This window comes from Podarcis cretensis, assembly GCF_951804945.1.
Source record: "Podarcis cretensis genome assembly, chromosome: 6".
Classification (NCBI taxonomy): domain Eukaryota; kingdom Metazoa; phylum Chordata; class Lepidosauria; order Squamata; family Lacertidae; genus Podarcis; species Podarcis cretensis.
Genome location: NC_137175.1, coordinates 79,965,260 through 79,990,953, shown reverse-complemented (window position 1 = coordinate 79,990,953; position 25,694 = coordinate 79,965,260). Strand labels below are relative to the sequence as shown.

The following is a 25,694-nucleotide window of genomic DNA, read 5'->3' as shown; positions in this document are numbered from 1 at the left end:
ATAGGGAGTGCCAAAAATACCAGGGGAACTACTGTTCTGACAGTATTGCCACTGGGGATGAAGGAAAAAAACACACACTTGAGATGTTTCCATTAAATATTTCTTCCAGATGCAACTCTATTTGTTCTCCCTCCCCCCACCCTCGTTGCCCTCGGTTTTCTGGACGACTATGATGTATGCTCGCGAATGTATGCATGTGGTGAATGTAATGCAACTTTGAACCTTAAAAATAGAGACGCAGCTCATGTTACGAGTCTGTTTCTCCAGGATCTTTCTCACGTTACAGGAAACAATGAGAAAGAAATCATGGCCAATTTGTTCTTCTTTCTTTCGGGCTTCTGCTGCAATTCATAAAAGCCTGAATTCATTCGTGATTCGAGGACCCGTCCCCCGCTTGGGAATAATAAAAACACGTGGACACAGTATATTAGGTTAATGGGCTAGAAAAGGCCACAACTTTATTGATTACAGCATGTGAGAGGTATTGGCTTAGGCCAAATTTGACTCCACCCACTTGGAGAGGGGTGAGTCTAACGAGGGTTAACCACCAGTAGGGGGGGTCTGTTGATGCAAATACAACTATAAGCTCTCCCCTGATATCACCGGGGGTCGTGCCATGGCCACCAGCCACACAGGGCATCGGACAGGATCCACGACCGCCGGATTCCTTTAACGGAATACCCATAAGTGAAGGGGTAGGCGATGGCCACACCTTGCCCTTCCACACACCATGAACACATTCCAATGCCTAACCGCCAAATACCAAGAAAGTTGTGACGATTGCTATGAGGTAGGCGAAAAAAACCAAGAGGCCAGTGCCAATTTGCCAATTGGAAAAAACTCCTACCAGGCCCCCTGGGCAACCAGGACGACCAACCATGGGTCCATAGCAAGGTCAAGCGAAAAGCTACGCACTAAAGGGAGTGGTGGGTGGGTGACTTGAGGAAATCGGCAGCACAATGGAGGGGAGAGCTGGCGCGGCTGCATTTGAGCGGCTAGACCACGTCCCCGCGCTGTCACCCGATTGGGTGCCCATTTGGGAGGCGTGGCGCACCAGCGATGATGGCAGGGCAAGGGCTGGAACACCCCCTGCGTGACGCGGGAATCGGCTCCTGCTCACAATCCCTCCCCTCCGGAAGGAGGAGTGGCTTTATTTCCTCCATGGGGAAATGTGTGAGGTGTGTGTTTTTGTATTTTACTCTAGAGCTGATGCATGCCCATTGGGGAGAAACATGACAGTGGAAGTCTGAAAGGAGGAAATTTGACCTGCTCTTAGGTCTCCCTTTCCCTCCCTGCCTTCATTTGACTTCCCATCATATGCAAAAGAGCTTCCCTTGTGGTATTAACTGTGGTATTATCACTGAAGAGCCTTTGGTGATGAGAAACAGCAGCCGCAACAACAAGATCAACATTTTATGTATATCCAAAATACAGGTTCGTTTTATCTAGGACCACCATTGAATTGTGGTGGTGAGGGGAAGGCTGTTTTATTATTTTTATTATTTTATTTTTCTTCAGACCCATTGTTTGTGAATCTGGGACAGGCAAAATGCAAATCAGTGAAATATGATCAGCTTGCATTGTCCAACTTCTCTAAGCTTCCTTTGTACTAGAACAGTCTCCAGGCATCTCTATGAATCTAAGAGCATGGTTCGTAGCAAATGTGTGTCACGGTGTACCTCAGGTTCTCCACGCACCCTGTCAGAAGCGTCAGTTCTCTTGTAGACAATGGGTGGGATTTGTGACATCTCTGTAAAGCACAATCTCACACATTGTCTTCTCAGGAGTAACTTATGTTCAGCTCAGTGGGGCTCAGTAACAGGTGAATGAATACAAAATTGTACCCTAAGACTGATTCTCAAACCTTTATTGGCATATGTACAAGATTCCAGTAGGGTTCAATACAAAACAAAACAAAAACAAGAAAAAACCCCACTCAATTCCCCCCCCAAAGAAAAAACCCTGCATCTAACACTTAAGTTAGTGTTGTATGGCATTCATGAATCCTAATACAATGATCTCAAGAATACCTTCCTTGAAGTAAGCTCCATTAGCAATAATAGGACTTAGCTGTTGAGAATGTTTAGGGAATGGACCACAATTGTGTCATGATTGTTCAGCACAGGCATAGGCAAACTCGGCCCTCCAGATGTTTTGGGACTACAACACCCATCATCCCTGACCACTGGTCCTGTTAGCTAGGGATGGTGGGAGTTGTAGTCCCAAAACATCTGGAGGGCTGACTTTGCCTATGCCTGGTTTAGCAGAATTTATAATCCTGAGCATTAAACATGCATCACCCAATCTGGTTACAGTGGTACCTCGGGTTAAGAACTTAATTCGTTATGGAGGTCCGTTCTTAACCTGAACTGTTCTTAACCTGAAGGACCAATTTAGCTAATAGGACCTCCCGCTGCCGCCACGCCACCGCTGTGCGATTTCTGTTCTCACCCTGAAGCAAAATTCTTAACCCGAGGTACTATTTCTGGGTTAGTGGAGTCTGTAATCTGAAGTGTATGTAACCTGAAGCGTCTGTAACCCGAGGTACCACTGTATTTTGTATTTATGTCAATAAGCAGAAAAGCTGGACATTTAGCCCAGCAGAATATCGGGTACCTTCCTTCTACTTACTCTTTTTTGGGGACTTGATCCAGCCCACAGTTAAGCAACGTAAAGCTGCATTCTTGCACATTCTTATTTGGGAGTAATTCTCACTGAATATAGTGTGATTTACTTCAGTGTAGACATTTCATCAGGTTGAGCCTTATGCCCCATTGCTTTCAATGGGACCTAAACAATGGTGTTTCGAAGTGTTGATTAGTCTGAACCTCAGTTCTCCAGATTCAGTTATAAGATGCCTGCTGGGTTAAAAGTAGCTTTGAAGAGCGCTGTTGCTTGGTGTGATAAACCAACAACACAGAGAATATTTTTTGCCTATAAATTGGCTGATGTGGTCAGTGAGATAGGACAGAAAGTAGGTGCAGGGCAATGGTTAGAATCTTTGACCCAGATATTTTCATCTCTCCCCCACACTTTTGCAGAGGGTTTTCATGTTTTCAGCAATCAAAAACAATCTAAAGTTTTACAGTCCACCCTTTGGATTCCACCTCCTTATTCTGCTGAACATGCATGAGAGGCCCCAGAGAAGATTTAGTTTGAAATTTTCAATATGAGAGGTCAAATAAAATGTAAAGGACAAATGGGCTGATTTATGCACATACGTGCATGGAAATGCAGCACTGGAAAAAGGGTAGATGGAAGACTTAACGAACATAAGCACCTTACTGCAATTGACCACCCCGGCAGGTCAAATAGGGTCAATTGTATAGGTAGATTTTGGAATGATCTGGCAGTCATATGGGCAATAATGCCAATTATACTTATGTAAGTGATGGACCTGATCCAGTCAGGTGCTGAATGCTCTTAACTCCTACTAATAACACTTTAATCAATGCTAGACAGTAATGAGCCCTGTTATAGGGCTAATCAAATCTTAGGCTTCAGTGAGCTGAACATAACAAGAGTTCAGAAAGGGACGTGCTCTTCCCTGACCCTGTGCAGGCAGCATTGCACAGCTAGGAAAATGCATGACTGGAGTAATTCACAGTATTCCGAAAAACCAGGCTTGCGGGGCTGAATGGATTGTAATGTTTGGCTCCCTGTGGCAAAGACTAGGTAAACTCTGAGCCAGCTAAAGTTACACACTATTTGGTCGTGCTGAATCGAAAGCAAGAGAGATGCCTTCTTAATTCTTCCTTCCAAACCAGTGAGACTAAATTGCTCTATTCTGGTTCCTTCCCCTCACCCACGTTTTATGAAATGGTACTTCTAACTCACAGTTTTACGCCTTGTTTGTTTGTGTATTTTGCCTTTCTGGGTGCAGTAGGACCCACAGTGCTACTTAATAAATTATTATTATTATTATTATTATTATTATTATTATTATTACCCCACCCATCTGGCTGGGTTTCCCCAGCCACTCTGGGTGACCTCCAACTGAATATTGAAAACACAATACAGCACCAAACATTAAAAACTTCCCTAAACAGGGCTGCCTTCAGTTGTCTTTTAAAAGTAAAATAGTTGCTTATTTCCTTGACATCTGAAGGGAGGGAGTTCCACAGGGCAGGCACCACCACCGAGAAGGCCCTCTGCCTGGTTCCCTGTAACCTTACTTCTCACAGTGAAGGAACCTCCAGAAGGCCCTCGGCGCTGGACCTCAGTGTCTGGGATGGATGATGGGGGTGGAGACGGACCAAGACCGTTTAGGGCTTTAAAGGTCAGCACTAACAATTTAAATTGTGCATGGAAACGTACTGGGAGCCAATGCAGATCTCTCAGGACCGGTGTTGTATGGTCTCGGCAGCCACTCCCAGTCACCAGTCTAGCTGCTGCATTCTGGATTAATTGCAGTTTCCGAGTCACCTTCAAAGGTAGCCCCATGGAGAGTGCATTGCAGTATTCCAAGTGGGAGATAACTAGAGCATGCATCACTCTGGCAAGACAGTCTGTGGGCAGGTAGGGTCTCAGCCTGCGTACCAGATGGAGCTGGTAAACAGCTGCCCTTGACACAGAATTAACCTGCACCTCCATGGACAGCTGTGAATCCAAAATGACCCCCGGCTGCACACCTGGTCCTTCAGGGGCACAGTTACCCCATTCAGGACCAGGGAGTCCTCCACACCAGCCTGCCCCCTGTCCCCCAAGAACAGTACTTCTGTCTTGTCAGGATTCAACCTCAATCTGTTAGCCGCCTTCCGTCCTCCAACCGCCTCCAGACACTCACACAGGACCTTCACTGGTTCTGATTTAAAAGAGAGGTAGAGCTGGGTATCACCCGCATACTGAAGAACTTAACTCCAGAAACAAGTTGTTGGGGTGGCGACGGCAGCAGAGCCGCCATGATAATTCCCAGCGAGATGAGTCCTTGTTGCTTACCAATAGATGGAGAGTGGTGAGATGGTGGGGAGGTTGGCATGGTGCAAACACACTGAAGTGAGTGCTGGATTAACCCTGCTATACTGCCTCTACCTCCCAGGAAACAGTGGCGATCCAGCTACTGGGAAACTATCATAGAGCCTCTGCCCCACCGGGCATCCTGCTTCTGGGTGAAACAGCATGGTCCTATGTAATGTGTCTGCCACAGAATTCAGTAGGACTTCCATTTGATTGTGTATAGGATTACAGCCTTGAGAAGGCCAAGGGAGAAGAGGCTTGTCTACACCCCCCCCCCCATTACTAGAACAGGGGTTGTCACCACCCATTAGTGGGAAATGTCTAATTAACCCTTAAGAAACACAGACACATTCAGGCCCCAACCCCATGTCCTTATTCCCATCATCCCACAACTTTCCCGTGTTGACAAAGCAGGGTGAATCATGAGCCCTAACAGCCTAAATGAGTCTACTCATGTTTAGGCAAATGCAATTAGAAGCCCATGCAGACCTTCTCCTACATTTCTCCAATGTCCTATTCAACGCAGGTGGCGCTGTGGGTTAAAGCCTCAGCGCCTAGGGCTTGCCGATCGAAAGGTCGGCGGTTCGAATCCCTGCGGCGGGGTGCGCTCCCGCTGCTCGGTCCCAGCGCCTGCCAACCTAGCAGTTCGAAAGCACCTCCGGGTGCAAGTAGATAAATAGGGACCGCTTACCAGCGGGAAGGTAAACGGCGTTTCCGTGTGCGGCTCTGGCTCTGGCTCTGGCTCTGGCCAGAGCAGCAATGTCACGCTGGCCACGTGACCCGGAAGTGTCTCCGGACAGCGCTGGCCCCTGGCCTCTTAAGTGAGATGGGCGCACAACCCCAGAGTCTGTCAAGACTGGCCCGTACGGGCTGGGGTACCTTTACCTTTACCTTTACTACTACTAATACTACTACTACTACTTTTATTGTTCATACCCCACCGATCTGACTGGGATGCCCCAGCCACTTTGGGCAGCTTCCAACATGGCTTCCAACATATATAAAAGCATAATAAAATGTTAAACATTAAAGATCCCATTTACAGGGCTGCCTTTAGATGTCTTTTAAAGATTGTCTAGTTAGTTATCTCCTTTGCTCAGGAGTCGCATAGGTCCATACCCCCCAACGTGTCTCCAACGAAAATAGGGATGTCCTGAAAGAAGTGGGACATTCCAGGATCAAATCAGAAACAATGAGGGCTTCTGTAAATCCAGGACTGTCCCTGGGAAATAGGGACACTTGGAGGGTCTGAAACACATGAGGGACTGGGGAATGAGAAGGTACATGACATAGGTGAGGACACTGAGGGCAGGGCTTGTATGCACCACCACTGCCCACACCGCTGTCTACTTTATGAGCAAGTTCAAGAAATTGTGTTATATAAACATTAATAATTTTAATAGTAGTACAGGCATACCTCGGGTTTCAGACGCTTCAGGTTGCGGACCACCGAAACCCGGAAGTACAGGAACGAGTTATTTCTGGGTTTCAGCGGTCGCGCATGCACAGAAGCACTAAATTGTGCTTTGTGCATGTGCAGAAGTGCCAAATCGCAACCTGCACGTACGCAGATGCGCCGCTGCAGGTTGCAAACGTACATCCCACACGGATCATGTTCGCAACCTAAGCGTCCACTGTATGAGTAATATAAAGGTGGTGGCTCAATCTTTTCTTGGTTTCCAAAGTTTTATTTAAAATGATTCGGATACCTGCTATGCTGACTACTTCATTCTAGGATAACAAAGAAAGGACATTACCGAGTTACAAAAGCACAGAAGAAAGGAGTAGCATTGTTTACTTGCCTGTGGCCTTGATGCAAGAATTTCTTGAATATTCCCAGTGAACTATCAGTAGCTTAAAGGGTTGGTAAAAAGTGGTACTCTTTAATACTTTGCCAACTTTAAGGATTTGTCACTCTTTATTTACTACAGATGGTGTGAAGAACATAAGACTCAGCTGCGAGAATAGAGAATGTGTCCTCTCCAGCAGCATATTAGTAAAATCCCACTAGAACAATCTGCAGAAAGAGTATTTTTCCCAGCAATGCTTCCTCTTGCAGAAATAATGGTTTTTAGTTTAGGTTGCATTATTCCTCTTCCTGATTACACTATCCTTTGTTTCTTAATATGTCCCTTGTTTCCATGTTTCCTAATAGCTACGAGAAATCCTTTAAATTCCCAAACTCTCTTTCTTCAGTAAATTGCCAAAATCCCAGTTTTGGCTGCAAACTTCCATTCTGATTCAGGAAATCCATCCAAATGCTACTTTTTTTTTTGCTCTGTAAAACTTTTACAAGCATAATCGTGCATCCTGGGAATGCATGAATTGCAATAAATGAAGTATTAAGTATAATTTGTGGTCTGATTTGTCATATTAAGAAGACAAGTCAATTTGTAGGAATTCTTGTACTCAAAAAATAGTATGCATGCACTGTTTCCAAAGACTGGTCAGCCAGTTCAGTAGTTCTCACATCTGATCTTTTGCTCATTAAAAAAATTTAGTTCACCTTTCTGCAACTTCATGCCCTTTAGATATTTCAGACTACAACTCCCATTATCCCCGAGCATTGGTCATGCTAGCTGGGGCTGCTGGGAGTTGTAGTCCAATCTAGTGGAATTATGAAATCTCTCATCCAATTACTTAGTTGTTTTCTTCCTTTGTGAAAGTGGATGGTATTTTTTCAGTCTCATTCCCAGAGCACTGGTAAAGATGCTCTCGTCTCCCCTGCCCAGTCACTGCTTGCTTTAGAGAAGGCAGGATGGCTAGCTGAGCTCCAAGGGTAACACAATTTTGGCTATATGCTATTTATGTGTATACATGGTGCCCTTGGAACCAAACTGGGCCAACTGTATAGAGTACTAGGAAAGAATTTGAAAAAATAAATGCCTTCTTTATTTAAAGCTATCTAAGTAATATCAGTGTGCACGATGAGATGGTATGGGCTGTGGGGGAAAATCAATTTCTGTTTCCCTCTTGGTTTGTTTATTATTTTTTTTAAAAAAGAAAAGAGCAAGATGAGAAGAAAGCTTCTGGTAATTGCTCTGCCTTCAGTCTGGTTTTTTAGGAATCTGGGAATAATTTGCATTTTCTTACAGTTCCAAAACACTGCGTGTAGCCGGAGTGTTTATAATTTAATTTATATGTTAGCATTATAACATCTCAGTTGTAGCCTGCTGTTGAAGCTTGGCAAATCCTGGGCATGGGATTCATTAAATCCTCCGCTTTGATCTAGTGTGATAATTGATCGTTTAACATTTCTGAAGAAATGTTGCACATGAGGCACCAAAAATTTGTGGCAGTAAACACATGCATATTATCTTATGTGTTTATTACATAGTTGGATGGCTCAAATAACACTCTGCCTCTCACTTCAAAGGTTGGGCTAAGCTGGCAGCGGGCAATAAAAGAGCAAATGAAATCCTGTGGTTCATAAGTGTATTGTACATTTGTGTCTCTTTAGAAATCTCCCTCAACTTCAGACAGATGTACAAAATGAAGGGTATATCAGAGGGGGTGGGTGGCCTTTGTTGCTTTTTACTGAGCTGGTTCACACTTAACACTTAACCTATGCACACAATATACATTTGAAGCTCATTTGAAACACATTTTCCCCTCAAAGAATTCTGGGCATGATAGTTTATGCCTCATCAAGTTACAACTCCTAGCAGCCACTAAGAAATTACAGTGTCCAGAATTCTTTGAGAGGAAAGAATGTGCTTTGAATGTGTTTTAAAGGTATCGTTTGTACATAGCCTGACAAACTATGGTCTAACATGAATGCTTCAACATGTTGCCTGCAGAGATACAAATGGCTAGGGTTTAGACTTGCATGAGAATTCAGATATATTGAAATTAGGGAAATAAGAAATGTAGAAAGGACTGAGACACTGTCCTGAGGAAGAAAGGGCAAAGGAAAGCTGTCTCCCAAGTTTCCCCACAAACCAGGACTTCTTTCAGCCAGAACTCACCAGAACTCAGCTCCGGCACCTCTCAGGTGGGCACCATTGCCATTATAAGAGAACAAGGGCTGTTCCGGCACCTCTTTTTCTAGAAAAATAGACCTGCCACAAACTATGTTTACGTGGTAATAACTGGGTCTGTGTGCTATGGAACAGATTCTAAAAAGTGGGTGGTGGGTCTTCTCAGTACTTGCTGCTGCCTCCTGAAAAGGAAGCCAGTAGGGTCAGGATGTGGTGAGGCCATCAAAGGTAGGCAAGTCTAGATAGTAAGACCCTGAGGCAACATTTGATCCTGTTAGAACCCTCCAAATATGGTTCAAAAATGTAAATTTCCATTTTTGGCTTGCGCTTCCCACATGGGTCCTCACTAACCAGGGGTGGAGGAAGGGGGATGTGGTGAGGGCAGACCAACCTGGGTGTCACCACTGAGGGGGGTGACAAAATAGCGGGTGGCACTCACCGCAGGGCCTGCAGCGCGCCCAAGACACGCATCTCTCCTGGGAGTGTCGCGGTGGCTTGGGCACCCTCAGGCTCCACTATGTCCAAATGGTCCGCCCACTGCCTCCCCCCAGCTATAGGGCGGCTGAGTAGGAGGAGGCAGGCAGACTCCTTGGAGGCCCCATGGAGTATCCTGTACTGGCTTGCCCTGCCCTGTGGATGGCTGGCCCCGCCCCTGGGCGCAGGGGACATGCATTGCCCCAGGTGCCTGATCTGCTTGCTCTGCCGCTGTGACTAACCAAAATGAAAAACAACAAATGTGGCTGAGAAGTATGGAGGCAGGGCTAAGGTGAAGGAAAAGGTGTGCTCTGATAGACATTCCCAGGTCAGGAACAGGCTTGGAAAGGATGAGCAGTTCAGTGAATGCAATACTTAATGGGATAGACCATTAAACCATGAGTGGGGAAGGCCACTGGCAAATGACAATGAAATGGAACAATCTCCTTGACAGAAGACCAAACAATGTGGGGACTCAGAGGTGCTTGGTTATATGGAAAAGATGAACCCATTAAGGACAGAGCTGTGTGGAAGGGACATTAAATGTCAATTGACTCAAGTGGGAAGCGTCTCTGGCCAATCAAAACTCACGGTCAGTTGTCTGAGGCATCTGTTCCAGGGAAAGATGGAGGCTTTTCCTAAAGGCTGTAAAGAGACTTAATCCAATTTGGGGGTGCGTGTGCTTGCTGGAGTATACGTATTGTATTGTCACTCCGCTAGGAGTAATTAATGCTGAAATAAGAGGCAATAGATATGGTAAAGTGTCCAGGGACTAATTAGGCACGCACTTACACAATTCTTTATGTCTGTTGGTTATTGCAGGGAAGTTCCCCTGCATGGCATTTACCATGGAGAATATATCCCCCCCCCCGGGACTATTAGGGCTTCCCCTGATGGAATGCTATTTAGCTTGAGAACCTAAAGAGGTTCAAAATGAGCACCTAGGCTTCTGGCATGTGCAAAGTTCCTGCTGAGCCAAGCTTCTTTGTAACAATGCATTTATTATTATTATTATTATTATTTTAAAAAGATGCATCCATGGAGGGCACTTTTATTAGTAGCTATAACTAAGGGCAAAAAAAAAAAAAAAAGGAACATCCATGTTTAGAAGCAATATGATTTGGGTTACCAGATGCTGGGAACAAATAATATGTGAGGGCTGCTTTCTCCATGGTCTTCCTGGACGGCTCGTTGTAAGGATTTGTTTGATACTGGAATAGACGAACCTTTGGTCTAAACCAGCATAGCTGGACTGGTGTGTATAGAGCAAAATAAAAATAAACTAATGAAGGTCAATTAGTGGAAAATTGTTGGACTAATGTTTAGTCTCTGCAACTGGGTTTCCTCCCCTTCCCCAGTGTTAATAAGAAATAATGTCATTCATCTTTTGCCTAAGGCAAAATCCCGGCTGCCCAGTTCAGTGACGTCAGGATTTCATTTGTGAGCAAAAAAAGCTTTCTGGGTCATCTAAATAAACACTGTATTTATTTACTCCCCATGTGCTTTGGGAAGTAAATACACATCTTTTCATGAGATCTGGTTGTTGCTATGTTCTGATTAGGGAATCTGTGGCCTATGTGGTACACTCCCACCTAATACCTCTTGCTAGTTTGCGCTTCAGTAATGCCATTGGGACCAATTATTTGTATATGGGAGTACTTGGAGATTTCCCATTGGTCAAGACCTGGAACAGTCGTTTCCTTTCATTGCAGGGTGGGAGATCCCAACTATAAAGTGTACAGCCTGTCTGGGAATCTCGGGAAGAGAAAACTCCCCGAGGCAATTGCTAGTACTTTGTCAAAAAGTTAGAAAGAAGCAATAATTAAATAAACCTGGAACAATAGAAAACATAACTTCCTCTGAGTTCTCACTATTTTTTTTTAATCGGAGGGTTGTTCTTAATTATATCTTTACATTCCTGTGTATAATCATACCTGACCACGATAATAAGCTATCATAGAGGGAAATAAAGACGCATAGGTGTGGATGAAGTATTGGATCAACCCAATTTTAAAAAATATGAACTCATAGGAATTGAAGCAACTAACTTGTCCCATGCTGAGCTTTCTTTTAGGAAGACTCCAAAGACACCTTTGATTTTCCAGGAAATATATACAACCTGAGCCCATGATGGAGAGGCTCACAGCTGACACCCTAATAGGGTCATGGTTTTCCCATAGCCACAGCCTAAGATTCAAACACAAATCAAACACGCTTCAAAATGTGGCTCTGACCCTCTTTCCAGCTTGCTGACTTTAACAGACTGGACTTGGAGAAACCTCCAAGGATTCACTCTGATAGCTCAGTTGGTTAGAGCATGGTGCTGATAAAATCAAGGTTGCAGGTTTGATTCCCATATGGGACAGCTCCATATTGGTTGGACTAGATGATTCTCAGGGTCCCTTCCAACTCTACATTTCTGTGACTGAGGCCTCATCCACACTTATCTTTTGCCCCCTACTTTCTAGGTACAGGTCCACACATTTCCAGTCCACATCTAAACAGTTTCCCTCCCCTTCCACTTTCTCCAGGAAACCTGCTTTTTAACACTGAATGAGAACAAATGGCAATTCGGGTTTTCCATGGATCGCTGAGAGTGTGAAAGAGTAGGTTTTGTGGGGGAGAGGTAGGGGGGCAAAGGTAGAAGAAGAGCCCTTTGGTCTTACTTCCCACTTCTTCTGATCACAAGTTACATCCATTTCCCGCAGTCTCTGCAACACCTGCTTCTCATTTGAACCCATCTTCTGGGGTTAAAGTATCAAGTGCCTGGTGTCAGTGATTTCTATAGCGGGCAGAGAAAGTTTTGGTTTCATCACGTATTGCTTTCCCAGCATTTGAGAAACCTGGCAGGTGCTTGGTGTAAAAAATGTCTTTCTGCAGTTATTGTCTGCAGCAGACTTTGGGCAGAGGGATAGATTGTATTAAACGGCTGCTGGAAATCTTCAGTCCCCTAGCGATTTTGCAGGAAGATTAGATGAATTCTGCAGCAGGTTATTCCAAATTCTATAGTAATGATACCCAGGCTGTCTAGACTGCTGTTATTTTCAGTCTATGGTTTTAATGTCAACCAACTAATTAGAAGCACTTGGCACTTACCCAGCCTTTTTTATTTGAATCAGTGGAGATTCTGCTGTTAGGAGAATAGTTTCAATAAGCACCTTGGACTCCTGATACTTAGCCAGAGCATGAACATAGAACCTACCAGTGTTGTTCTCCAACTGCTTCCAGATGCGTGGCTCATTGCTCTTTGGCTATAAGCTAAATGTGGAACTGCAACTCGCATTCCTCATGGTAAGGGATATTGATGATACTGGATGTTCATTCTGCAATGTTCTGTCCACATCAGTGGTTCTGGCATAGCTGTTGCAAGAATGCTACATTTTCATGACCTGAGCGGTCATTTTGAAGGGGTAGAGGCACTGAAGCCATTCTTTGAAAAAAAGAAGGGGGGGAGAGAAATCAGTTCCTTTATTTAATTAAGCATGATTGCTCACTGCTACCCATGGAATGGAAAAAAACAAAATGTTTCAATGTTTGTTTTAGATTTGAAGTTGTGCTTTAAATGCATGAGGTGTACTTGTTGTTTAGTCGTTTAGTCGTGTCCGACTCTTCGTGACCCCTGGACCAGAGCACGCCAGGCACTCCTGTCTTCCACTGCCTCCCGCAGTTTGGTCAGACTCATGCTGGTAGGTCTGCGAACACTGTCCAACCATCTCATCCTCTGTTATCCCCTTCTCCTTGTTCCCTCCTTCTTTCCCAACACCAGGGTCTTTTCCAGGGAGTCTTCTCTTCTCATGAGGTGGCCAAAGTATCGGAGCCTCAGCTTCAGGATCTGTCCTTTCAGTGAGCACTCAGGGCTGATTTCCTTAAGAACGGATAGATTTGATCTTCTTGCAGTCCATGGGACTCTCAAGAGTCTCCTCCAGCACCACACAGCCCTAATTCTTAGCAGAAATATGCACCCTTGTCATTTTTACCCATTCATTCCAGTCCTCTGGAGCAAAGTATCCCCCATAGTGTGGTACATGTACCCCCTTTCCTCCCGCCCTGGGCAGCTCTGCCATCAGCTTGCCCCTCAGAGCCAACGTGCCACGAGGGGCTGGGCCTTGACAGCGACAGCCTCTCCTCCTCCTTCCTCTCACTCCAGCAGCCACTATGAGCTGACCGAGGGAGGAGGCTGGCAACAGCGGCCATGGAGAGGTCATGGGATGCTTCTTGCTGCAGCCTCTGCTTGGGAGAAACACAGGCTCCAACCTGAACTCAGCGGCAGGGGAAATAGGGACATTCTGCGATCAAATGAGAAGCTGGGTTGGCTTTCATAATTCCAGGACTGTCCCTGAAAAATTGGGACCCTTGGCGGGTGTGAGACAAATATAATGTCTTCCCTTAATCTTGCCTTCTTCAAGCTAACAATGTCCATTCCTCATAGGACTTGCTTTCCAGACCGCTTCCTGGTCACCCTTATCTGCACGTTCTCCAGTTTGTTAATGTACAAATCAGACATACACCCTCAAAGGGATACATTTGTATGCACCATCTCCTGGCTTTTAGAAGGTGTTTGGTTTTTTTCCCCCTGAGGAGGTTTTGTGGCCTGCATTATTGCTGGGGGAGAGCATTCTTGCTGAACTGGGCGGGGGGGGGGAGTGACAAAATCTCTGGTCTGCCATTTGCACCGATAATAAACACAATTGCTGGATAAAGTTTGGAGCCACTCCAGAAGTAGAGGCGACGAGGAATGTTGTAAAGAATAAATAGAGACAGCACAGGAGCAATCAGCTAACAACCAACATTATTTCCACCTTTACCAGGTCCTGAAGCCTCAGGATGTGACCCTTGCAGTTCTGCTTGAATGTGGATACTTATTAACACAGTTTCCCATTTCTTCGGTCCCAGTGCTGGCAGAAGGGAGGGTCTGGAAGTTGCGGCCAGGGAAACAGCAGCAGCTTTAAGTAATTTTCTACATGTGGTGCCAAACCGTAACAAGACCCTGTGTGCTTCTTGCAAACACATGGTCCAAGCGAGAGCCAGCCCTTGCCAGAAATCCACAGCTTTAAGTGCAGCGCACAGCAAAACTCCAGCGTCGAGGCGGCCCAGCCTCAACAGGCTTTCACAAATACAACTGCCTAACTAAACAGAAAGTGATCGCCAGGCTATTCCCCCTGGGAATACACCCAACAGCTGCCTCGGTGCAGATGCTGACGGATATGAGCATCTCAAGCACGAGAACAAGGCCTCAGCAGGCAGGCAGAGCTATGGAGTCCTTCAGGGTCCTTGCTTTTTTCACCCAAGACAAAGAGCATGGAGTGAAGCTGGCCAGGATCCAAAAGTATCAGAGGGGAGAGAGAGGGAGAGAGCTCTACCTACAAGAAGCTGTTCTGTTCCTAGGCAAATAAGAACTTTTTTCTTCTTTTTTTAACTTCTTCCCCTCACTCCTGCCCTCTGAGTTTTCACTGAAGAGGGAAGCAAAATTAGAAGCAGCAGAACGAGTTAAAGGGATCATTTTAGGAAGTCCTTTTTTTTGCTTCCTTCTTCTGGGCTCATTGATACCTTGCAGATTTTGGAACATCCATTGAGCAGCAATGATTCCCCAAAGGTTGGAGTCTTACCCTTCAGTTTTGGGGAAGTGCACAATTTCCTCCCAGATCCGCATTCGGTACTGGAGTTTATTTTCCAAACTTAGTGCAGTTCTATTGAAATCCGCTGAAGAAAAACGTTCTGAAGTTTCTTACCTTTCCATTTCCCCCCTGGAACTTCTAGTTATGTTCTAAGTGTGCCAGGTTTCCCATCATCATTACTTTTTCCTTAAGCTTCTCTGGAAAATGGCAAGACTTCAGATACATCTATCCTCCATATAAAAAACAGAGATATATGCACCCTATATTTCTTGTGTGCATCCATTTTCCATTGTGGGACTTGAGCGAGCTGGGCAGCCTCAGTCGTATTTTAGCAGCACAGAGGAGAAAAAGGGGGTCAAAGGTGGTGGCAGAAAGAAGGAGAAACAGGGGTGGCAGAAAGAGAGAAAAGGGTCAGAGGCGAATTTTGGGCAGTGTGACTGTTAAGTTGTGGGTGAACATATCAGACGACACAGCGATTCTTCAAACAGCTCTTGTTTAATCACAGAACAGAACTGAATTGAAGGGTTCAGCCAGCCTGCTTATATAGAGCTCCACTACAATGCAACTGTAACAACTTTCTGTAACTATCCAATCACTGAATGCCACTTTCAATCCCTTATTTGCATATGTGGACCTGAGTGAAAACTATCTACAGCATCCCCCCCTGCTGGCCCAGGGTGAGAACTTGAGTACATAACAGTGACTGGTTTTGCCACACTGAGTGCTGACACAGAGGGCACTGAAGAGCTTCACAACTGAATTGAGCAGAATGGAAGTGGGGGGGGGCACCACATTTTGGGCTTGAATGGTGTGCCACTGAAATTTTAAAGATCACTGTCTGCCCATTTTGTCTCTGGCCCCACCCACAGCCATCTTAAGGGTTCCAACTCATTGCCCAAAGGGGATGCGACACGAGAGAAAAGACCCTCCAAATGTCCCTGTTTTCCAGGCAAAATTTCAACACCTGGTGCTGCCTCAATACAGCTGCATGCTTCAGTCACTGGGCTCCTTTGAAAATGGCTTCTTCATCCAAACCATGAAGTGACCTCTCCAGAAAATGGAATGACTCTTCTTTTATTATCTCTGTGCCTGTGATATGCTGAGTGACGTGGCTGCTGTTAGGCAGTTGAATGCACATATGTACTCTGTTTTTCTCCCTCCCCCCCCTCCCCATCTGCGTGGCCCCAGGTGCTGGCAACCCACCCTACGTCACTGTCACAGAGCTAGGTAAACTTTAAAATGAAACTGCTGGGGATAATAATATCCATGAAATAAAAGGATCATTATGGGTTTTGGAACTGAATTAAATGGATCGCTTGAAAACAGAGGTGTCTTGCATCTTTATTCATATTTACCATGGCTGTCACTTAGTTAAGGAAATGCCAGCCTGTTCATAACATCTGTAAATATTTCTACAGGAGAGAAAAAAATAGTTCTGCAGAAGATGGGGGAGCAATTATTTGATGTGGGGAGGCTCAAATGTGCAAACTGGGCATAGTCAAGCCCCCCCTCCAATGCTTCTTAGGAAAAACCCTTTGTACTTCATATTTTCCCAAGGAGAAGTTCCCAGTGGCCATTCCTGTGCTGAGCAAGCCCTTGGCTGCCTGCTACCCCTTCCCCTAGGTAAGAATTTGTCTGTGCTTTGAGGAAGCAGGGAAGGATAGCTAATCTGGCATTTTAAACTGCAGATCAATCACTTGAAACGTCCCTCAAGGCTTTTTAGAAAACTCAACCTGCATGTAACCAGGCATGCCAATTTATTATTGGGGCCTTGATTGGGTGTGAGCAATATCTCTAGTCACAGCAGACATCATCTTAAGAGAAGGCGTCTCTCCTTCTCTCACACACAGCATTTTCCAGCTACAGCTTTTATAACCTACTTGCATTTTAAAGAAAGATATGTTTATTTTTAAGAAACGCAGCAGCTGCTTAGTTAAATAGTATTAGTAAACCAGAATAGTTCTCAATCCATCTGATAAATTTACTAATTGCTAGTAGTTGCTTGGAGGGACGTGGGTGTCACTGTGGGTTAAACCACAGAGCCTAGGACTTGCCGATCAGAAGGTCGGCGGTTTGAATCCCCGCAACGGGGTGAGCTCCCGTTGCTCGGTTCCTGCTCCTGCCAACCTAGCAGTTCGAAAGCACATCAAAGTGCAAGTAGACCTTCCAGCGGGAAGGTAAACGGTGTTTCTGTGCACTGCTCTAGTTCACCAGAAGCGGCTTAGTCATGCTGGCCACATGACCCGGAAGCTGTACACCAGCTCCCTCGGCCAATAAAGGGAGATGAGTGCCGCAACCCCAGAGTCGGTCACAACTGGATCAAATGCTCAGGGGTCCCTTTACCTTTACCTTTAGTAGTTGCTTGTATCTCTGATAGGAATCATAGAATCAGGGACCACGAGGATCATCTAGTCCAACCCCCCTGCAATGCAGGTATCTTTCACCCCATGTGGGGCTCGAACCCACAACCCTGGGATTAAGAATCTCGTGCTCTACTGACTGAGCTATCCAGGCTCAACACTTTAGTGGTTCCACCCAGGAGATCCTGTTTGATTTAGATTCCATGTATTTTGAAAGACGGCCTTTTATCATGTTAGAACAGGCATAGCCAACGTAGTGCCTTCTAGATGTTTTGAATTACAATTCCCACCATCTCTAACCATTGGCGATACTGCCTGGGTCTGATAGGACAACATCTGAAGGTCTGCAAGTTCTGGAGGCCACCGCTTTGATTATCCCTGTTCTGTGTATGAAAAATAAATGAAACACCCAAATTCCAGGAGAAATATTCCAGAACAATGAATACATAGAGACAGCGGTAATATATATAGAGAGAGACTTATACTTCCAGTTTAGCATATATTTCAAGGCTAAGCAAGTAGTTGTTTTAAAGGAAATAAAAAAAGAAAATAGTTTGCATGGTTATAATTGAAGCAGTTCAATGAAGTGGGGAAGGACATAGCTGTTAATTATTATTTGCTGGTATTTAATTTTACTGTTTACTATTATAGTTAGTCTAATGGATTATATTGCTTCATTTGATATAAGTCATTTATTTTAAAGTTACTGTGACTTTTTTGTATCGGATCAGATTGTTATTACATGTTTCATCTTTGCTGTTGTTGTTTCTTCAGCTTGTAAACAGCCTTCATTATAGTAATAGAGAATGGCGGTATACAAACTAAAAGTGAAATGAGCAATGAAACGAAATGTCTGTACAGGCAGGGCTCCTTTGTGGAAGAGCAGATTCTGGCCTGCAGATTCCCCCTCGTGTAGGGAAACCCTTGGTGTGGACACCAGTATGAGCACAGAACTGCCTCACTTGTTGACTGAGCGTACAAATAGTGGATGGTGCTGGCAAGCAGGTCTAGTCCATATGGCCTCGTCGCATGCACCCAAAGGCTTTATAATAATAATATAATAATAATTTATTATTTGTACCCCGCCCATCTGGCTGGGTTTCCCCAGCCACTCTGGGCAGCTTCCAACAAAGATTAAAAATACATTAAATTGTCACACATTAAAAACTTTCCTGAACAGGACTGCCTTCAGATGTCTTCTAAATGTCAGGTAGTTGTTTATTTCCTTGACATCTGATGGGAGGGCGTTCCACAGGGCAGGTGCCACTACTGAGAAGGCCCTCTGCCTGGTTCCCTGTAGCTTTGCTTCTTGCAGTGAGGGAACCGCCAGAAGGCCCTCGGAGCTGGACCTCAGTGTCCGGGCAGAAAGATAGGGGTGGAGACGCTCCTTCAGGTATACTGGGCCAAGGCCGTTTAGGGCTTTAAAGCTCAATACCAACACTTTGAATAGACCTCAGAAACATACTGGGAGCCTATGTAGGTCTTTCAAGACCGGTGTTATGTGGTCTCGGTGGCCGCCCCCAGTCACCGGTCTAGCTGCCGCATTCTGGATTAGTTGCAGTTTCCGGGTCACCTTCATGCAAATTAAGAGACTGTGTTTGTTCAGCATTATAGACATATTTTTGCTGAAAAGTCTAAATCAGCCATCTGCATGGGGCAGAGGAATATAGACCAGGAGCCTCAGACCCTCCAGGTGTCCCTATTTTCCAGAGACGTCCCTGATTTCCAAATGCCATCCCAGTTTCTGATTTGATCCCAGAACATCCCGCTTTTCCTTAGGACATCCCTATTTTCATCGGAGAATGGTTGGAGGGTATGGTAGGGTTAGTATTTCCATCAGATAAATGTTGGGGGATATGGAGTTACCTGAGCCATCTGAAGGCAGTCCTGAATAGGAAGTTTTTTTTAATGTTTAATTGTGTTTCATATGTGCTGGAAGGCACCCAGAGTGGCAACCTGGTCAGATGGGTGGGGTCTAAAAGTTCTTATTGTTTTTACAGTGGTATCTCAGGTTAAGAACTTAATTTGTTCTGGAGGTCCGTTCTTAACCTGAAACTCTTCTTAACCTGAGGTACCGCTTTATCTAATGGAGCCTCCCGCTGTCACCGCGCAGCCGCTGCGCAATTTCTGTTCTCATCCTGAAGCAAAGTTCTTAACCCGAGGTACTATTTCTGGGTTAGCGGAGTCTGTAACCTGAAGCGTCTGTAACCTGAAGCATATGTAACCCGAGGTACCACTGTATTATGGAATAGGATGCCCCTGTTTTCATTGGTGAAATGTTGGAGGGTATGGAGTCTCACAATGCAAAATTTCAATACCCTCCAAGTGTCCCATTTTCCAGGGACAATCCCAGAATTATGAAAGCTTTCCCGGCTTCTGATTTGATCCCAGAATGTCCCTGTTTCCCCCGCCAGTGCTGTTTCTGCCAAGCCAAGGGAGGAGGGTAAGCTGGCGCTTGCCCTGAGCGGCTGTTAGGGAGCATCCTCTGGCCTCTCCATTGTCTCTACATGGCCACCGCTCCCTTGGAAAGCTTGTCGCGGCTGCTGGAGAGTGGGCGAGGAGGAGGAGAGGTTGTGGTAGCTGAAGCCCAACCTTGCTCCCTTTCATCCTGCCCAGAGAGGCTGCGGGCAAGGCCTCTCAGGGCAGAATGAAAGGGAGCAGAGTGCAAGCAGTCTTGATTCCCCCCCCCCCTTTTAATGCTTTGTGCATCCATGTCTAAACTTTGCCCTTTCTAAAAATTATTTATCGGTGTGTGTTTTCCTTTTTTGTAAATCCACAAAGAATAAGATAAAATTGGGATTAAAGTATTCTCTCAGGACTGGTGGAGGATGTGTGTGCTCGGGGTTTGATGAGGCCCTAAGCTACTGAAGGTAATGGGGCCCTTTATATGTCCAGCTGTCCTTTGTCAACAACAAATTGTCACTGTTTTTGTGTGTTGAATATATGCTATATAGTAATTTAAGGACCTAATAGGTATCTAAATCCATTTGCATATGTTGCCATGCAACCAGTCCATGCAGAATGTAGGCACCCTATATATAGAAATGAGCAAGCCAGTGATATTTTAGGGAGCAGGCCAGCAGGCGGGGCCCATTACTTACATCACAGCAGCCTACACAACACAAAGCACTGTTGCTGTATGTAGGTTTTATTTCATTTGTTTTTTATCTTATATTTTGGAAATGTACATCCAGTTGTTGTTTTTCCCTTTAATTTTTTTTTTTTGGGGGGGGGGCCAAGAGAGTGTGGGGCCCTAAGCTATAGCTTGTTTAGCTTATACGTAAATCCAGCACTGTGTGTGCTGCGTCACCTTGTTGAAGTGGTGGCAGCGTTTGTCCTTCTTCTGACAGGAAATTCTCTGTGGGACAAAATAATGGGGGGTCAGGGAGGGCCAGTTGGTGAGGGGGAGTGAGACACACCCCTATTTTCATCTGAAGGGTGGGTATGAAGTTCTGCCGGTGGTGTTATTTTTGTGACTGCCTCTTCGCTGTGGGCACCATCGCTTGGCGTCATGAAGGGAACTCATTCAGACTCCTCCGTGAGCTGGAAGAATGTGAGTGGGTCACAGTGCACAGCTGCAACCCCACCAGCTACACATTTCGTCAGGAAAGGGGCCCCACATTGGCCCAGGTGTAGCAAGAGTCTCTCGGCACAGGAGGGGCTTTGAGCGAACCTCCCTGTTGTTGCTGAGGGATGAGAATGCGTGTGTGAACCTGCACATAGGGTTGCACATACTTTACATGCTGGCTTCAATGCTAGCAGAGCGATGTGTCCTGAATCGTGCCCCCTAGGAATTTCAGATTAGTTCCCAATGAATAAAAATTCAAGCAGCCCACAAAAGAAAGGGCAGGAGTCGCAGCTTACAACCCCCTTCCCCTCCTCCTCCTCCTCCTTTCAAAATAAAGAGGGAGAAAATGTTCAAGCAGAGGCTTGTAGCTTTTCCAGTTCAGTTCATGTATATTTCTGAAGCTGTATGTGAATGTGAAGGAAGGGGTGGGGGGGAAGAATGATCGTGTTAAAAGTCATCACTTTGGAACAGCCGAAGCAGTATTCATAAGCAAACATAATTAAAGTCAAGGAATCTTAAGCGTGACTGTAAAGTACTGTCTGTTGCTTCTGGATGATTATTAGATTATAAAACATCCGAATGGGGGAAAGGGTAATAGGAATAACTGTGAGTCAATTGCACCAGTGTAAGTAAAATAAGATTAAAGCATTAGTCTTCTATGCGCTCGATTAACAAGAGGATTAAATACAGAACAAATCATAATAATAGCCCAGGGGTTGATTTCTTCATTGCTTTTCTGGTGTTGTAGCGAAGCTAAGTCTGTTTTTAATATGCAAGTAAAAATTTCATTAATATTCCCACAACATGCAGTGGAAGTGTCAGTCATTATCGCAACTTTTTAAAAGGGTGTTGAAAGCAGGTTGAAGGAGGGTTTATTCCTTCTGGTGTCTGCATGCATCCTGTCTCCGCTCCCTTTCAGCCACATTTCGATTCAGAATGTTGGACTTCTGCACACCATTGCAAGCAAAACTACGTCCAGCTCTCTTAAAAATTATTCTCTTTCTCTAGCCTAACTTGTGATAGGTGGTTGGTTGCTGTTGTGACCACAGTCCAACACTGAACTTAATGCACTGAAGCCCGTTGTTGACAGTGATGCAGTCCCTGCCTTGCTTTATGATTTAATTTTGATTTATCATAGAATCACAGAGTTGTAGAATTGGAAGGGTCTTCAGACCTCAGAGGGCAGGTGTGCATGTCTAAATTCTTCCACATGATGGCTACATGACCACACAGAGAAAGGTTAATGTGAAGAGGGCTTTGCATGTGGCATATTGGCAGCTATTACGAGGATCACAGGTTCTGGCTACTACTAGGGTGGCTGACTCACTACGGATTAATGCACACCAATGCACAAGACATGGAATTGATGGTAAGGTAGGTGGGGAGAGTGGGATTGTACATGGTGTACAAGTCTACACTGGGCATCATGGGTGTGCCCAGGCACATCCTAATGTTTCAAAAAAAATATCTAGTATCAAGGGAACTAATGGGGGGAGAGAAGGGGGGGCAGAAGAAAATTGCTGGAATGGATATGAAATCTGCAACTTTTGCCTGGCTCTGGCTCTGGGAGTGGCACTGGGGTGATTCACTCCAGCTATGGTAGCAAGGGAGAAGGAGAGTCCCTTTTCCACAGGCAAAAGGTGCAGATCCATTGCAGCCTTTTTCTTCTGCCTGCATTTGTCTCTTTCTTATGGCTTTGTTGCCTATATATATATATATATATATATATATATATATATGGATCAGGGGCTACGTTTGGGGTGCACAAACGAGGAGGAGTCATCCTGCCCACAGCACTCCAGATCTACTCTGCCACTAATCAGTTTGGCACAGGTCTTTTTCTCCGCAGCAGAATTCTCCTGTTTTGACTTACTGACTTCTCATATTATGGCTGTTTTGTTAGCTTTTTGCCTTTTTACCTTTTGCTTGTCCTTACAGTGGTACCTCTGGATGCGAACGGGATCCGTTCCAGAAGCCCGTTCGCATCCTGAGTAGAACGTAACACGCGATTGCACGTTTTGCCACTTCTGTGCATGCGCGTGACATCATTTTGAGCGCATGCGCATGCACAAGCGGCGAAACCCGGAAGGAATGCATTCTGTTACTTCCGGGTCACCGCAGAGCATAACCTGAAAATGCTCAACCTGAATCATATTTAACCTGAGGTATGACTCGATTTGTCTGTCTTGTCATCCTGCCCCCTTCCTTCTTTGAAATGAACAAAAACAGACAAACAAACTTGTGAGCACACCCTAAATAAATTTGTGGCTGCTGTGTATATAGTCAAAAACCCTGGAAATGAGGGGTTGAAAGCATTTGTTTCTTTTCAACAGGATTAGGAGGTTTTTGTATGATTTCAGTTCAAAATATTTCAATTCAAAATACTGGACCAGAAAAGGAGAAGGAACAGGGGAAAGCAGGCTTGTATGTGCTCTGCCAGTGCACACATGGGTCAGGAACACAACCCCTGCACAAAACGGCTGTTGCCTGTACTCATTTTCCTTGCCTGGAAAACTGGAATATTTAGCTATTTATTTTCAATTCTTTTCATTTTGTGTGTGCATTATATTGTTATTCGTTATTTGCTGTTTCTCCAAAATAAGAATATGTTTCAACCCAAGTGAACCCAACAGATTTTAACAGGAAGAAGAGAAGCTTAATTATTCTGAAAAATTGGGGTTAACTTTTTCTTTCTTTCAGGTGAATATGCTTAACTGGTTCTCCTTGAAGTTAGTGGGATTTAGGCATCGCTCGTTTAACCACTTATCTGAGAGGGAGCCACACTGAACTTAGTAGGCCTTATTTCTGAGCAGGCATATACAGTGGTGCCTCGCAAGACGAAATTAATCCGTTCTGCGATTCTCTTCGTCTAGCGGTTTTTTCGTCTTGCGAAGCAAGCCCACTGACGGCTTAGCGGATTAGCGCTATTAGCGGTTTAGCGGCTTTTAGCGGCTTATCAGTTTAGCGGATAAGCAGATAAGTGGCTTAGCGGCTTAGAAAAAGGGGGGGAAAGGAAAAAAAAGTCGGGAAAACTCGCAAGACATTTCGTGTTTCGAAGCAAGCCCATAGGGAAATTCGTTTTGTGAAGCGCCTCCAAAACGGAAAACCCTTTCGTCTAGCGGGTTTTTCGTCTTGCGAGGCGTTCGTCTTGCGGGGAACCACTGTATAGGATTGTGCTGTTGGTTGTGCCTGACTTTGGTGGAGTCGTGCCGTCAGCTATTAAATATGCTGCTGCAGTTTATTTAAAATCCAGTTTGAATACTTAAAAAATGTAATTGCTTAAACTTCAAACTCTCTACATGCCCAAAGAGTCAGCCATCAAAAATGCCTCACCTCTCATCCCAGTTGTCTGATAGTATATGAGTGGCACTGTTACCATTTATCAAATCACAAGAAGACAGCAGCAGCCTGCGTACAACCACTTTGTACATAAAGGCTCTTGCCACAAAATGATTTCACCTCCCAATAAAACACCTATTTGTACACAGCGAAACCCATTAACAAGTCATGTTGAAGCCATAATAGACAAATATAAATTACTCCGATAAATTAATGGGCTCAGCAGAATAATTAAACCTCTGTTCGATGCATCTTACTTAACCAGGCTTGTTTTGCAGAGAAGAAGGATTCCTTTTCATTACTCCCTGTGACCTGCAAGAGTTGCTAATTTATAATCTTCTTATGTTTCCCGGCAGGGTGATATCCAGCAGCTGTTGATTGTCGGCGATCCCAGAGCAGCCTATGACTATTGTGAACATTATAGCCCAGACTGTGGTTCCCCTGTGCCCAATGCTCCTCAGGCTCAGGAACCTCAGGTTGATGAGGTGAGTAATGAGTCATGTTCTACTAGATTTATTGCGCATTTAACTGGTATGCTGGGTTCATGCTATCAGAGAGTTTGTTTACAGTGAAAGATAATGCCTTCCTTACTAATACATGTGCTTAGCCATCTGTCTCAAATGCTCAGACACATGTTTTAACATTTCTTTCTATAGATTGTTTCTAAAAGAACAGTGATACATCACTAGTTCCATTGAAGAGTACGGTTCTGTTCACCTATATCACTAAAGACATTTAATCTTGAGTAATACCTTTCTTTTTCATTAGCTAAAGTAGGTGTACATTCACTATCCTCATGCCCTAGACAGAGGAGCTGGGTTGCCACCAAGATTGTGTGTATGTGTATCATGCATTGCACATGTGTGACATCATGCATGTGACATGCTTTGCCCGATGTCCCCCACACCGTGAAGGCCAGACTGGTGAGTCCTAGCATAAGGTTTTTACAAGAATGTTTATTCGACTATGCCCAGGACCACCTAAGAGCCACCTTTCTGAAAGCTTTTTTGTTCTGACAGTGGCTTCCATAGCTTCCCATACAGTACAGTCATACCTTGGTTTTCGAACCGTTTGGTTCTCGAACGTTTTGGCTCCCGAACGATCAAAAACCGGTAGTGACTGTTCCAGTTTTCTAACATTCTTTTGGAAGCCAAATGTCCGACAGGAGCTTCCTGCAGCCAATCAGAAGCCGCGCTTTGGTTTTTGAATGCTTTGGAAATCGAACGGACTTCTGGAATGGATTCTGTTTGAATTCCAAGGTACAATTGTACTTAACCACTCTTGTTTAGAAGGTGAAGTGCTTGTGTTTTCCAGGTGCCTAGCCATAAATTATTATGATTATTTGTCTCGAGAGACGCAAAACTGATCCTTCGCATTTTCCCAACATGAATTTCAACACAAT

General features: G+C 44.8%; 1 protein-coding gene across 4 annotated transcripts in view; it reads left to right on the top strand.

The window, feature by feature from the left end:
• Positions 1-25,694, top strand: part of COL11A1 (collagen type XI alpha 1 chain) — a 270,407-nt gene that overhangs the window by 56,068 nt on the left and 188,645 nt on the right. For all 4 annotated transcript variants that reach the window (XM_079981011.1, XM_079981009.1, XM_079981010.1 and 1 more), the window contains exon 5: positions 24,649-24,777. In XM_079981011.1, coding sequence (XP_079837137.1) covers positions 24,649-24,777 — 129 coding nt within the window. The remainder of the gene's footprint in view (positions 1-24,648; positions 24,778-25,694) is intronic.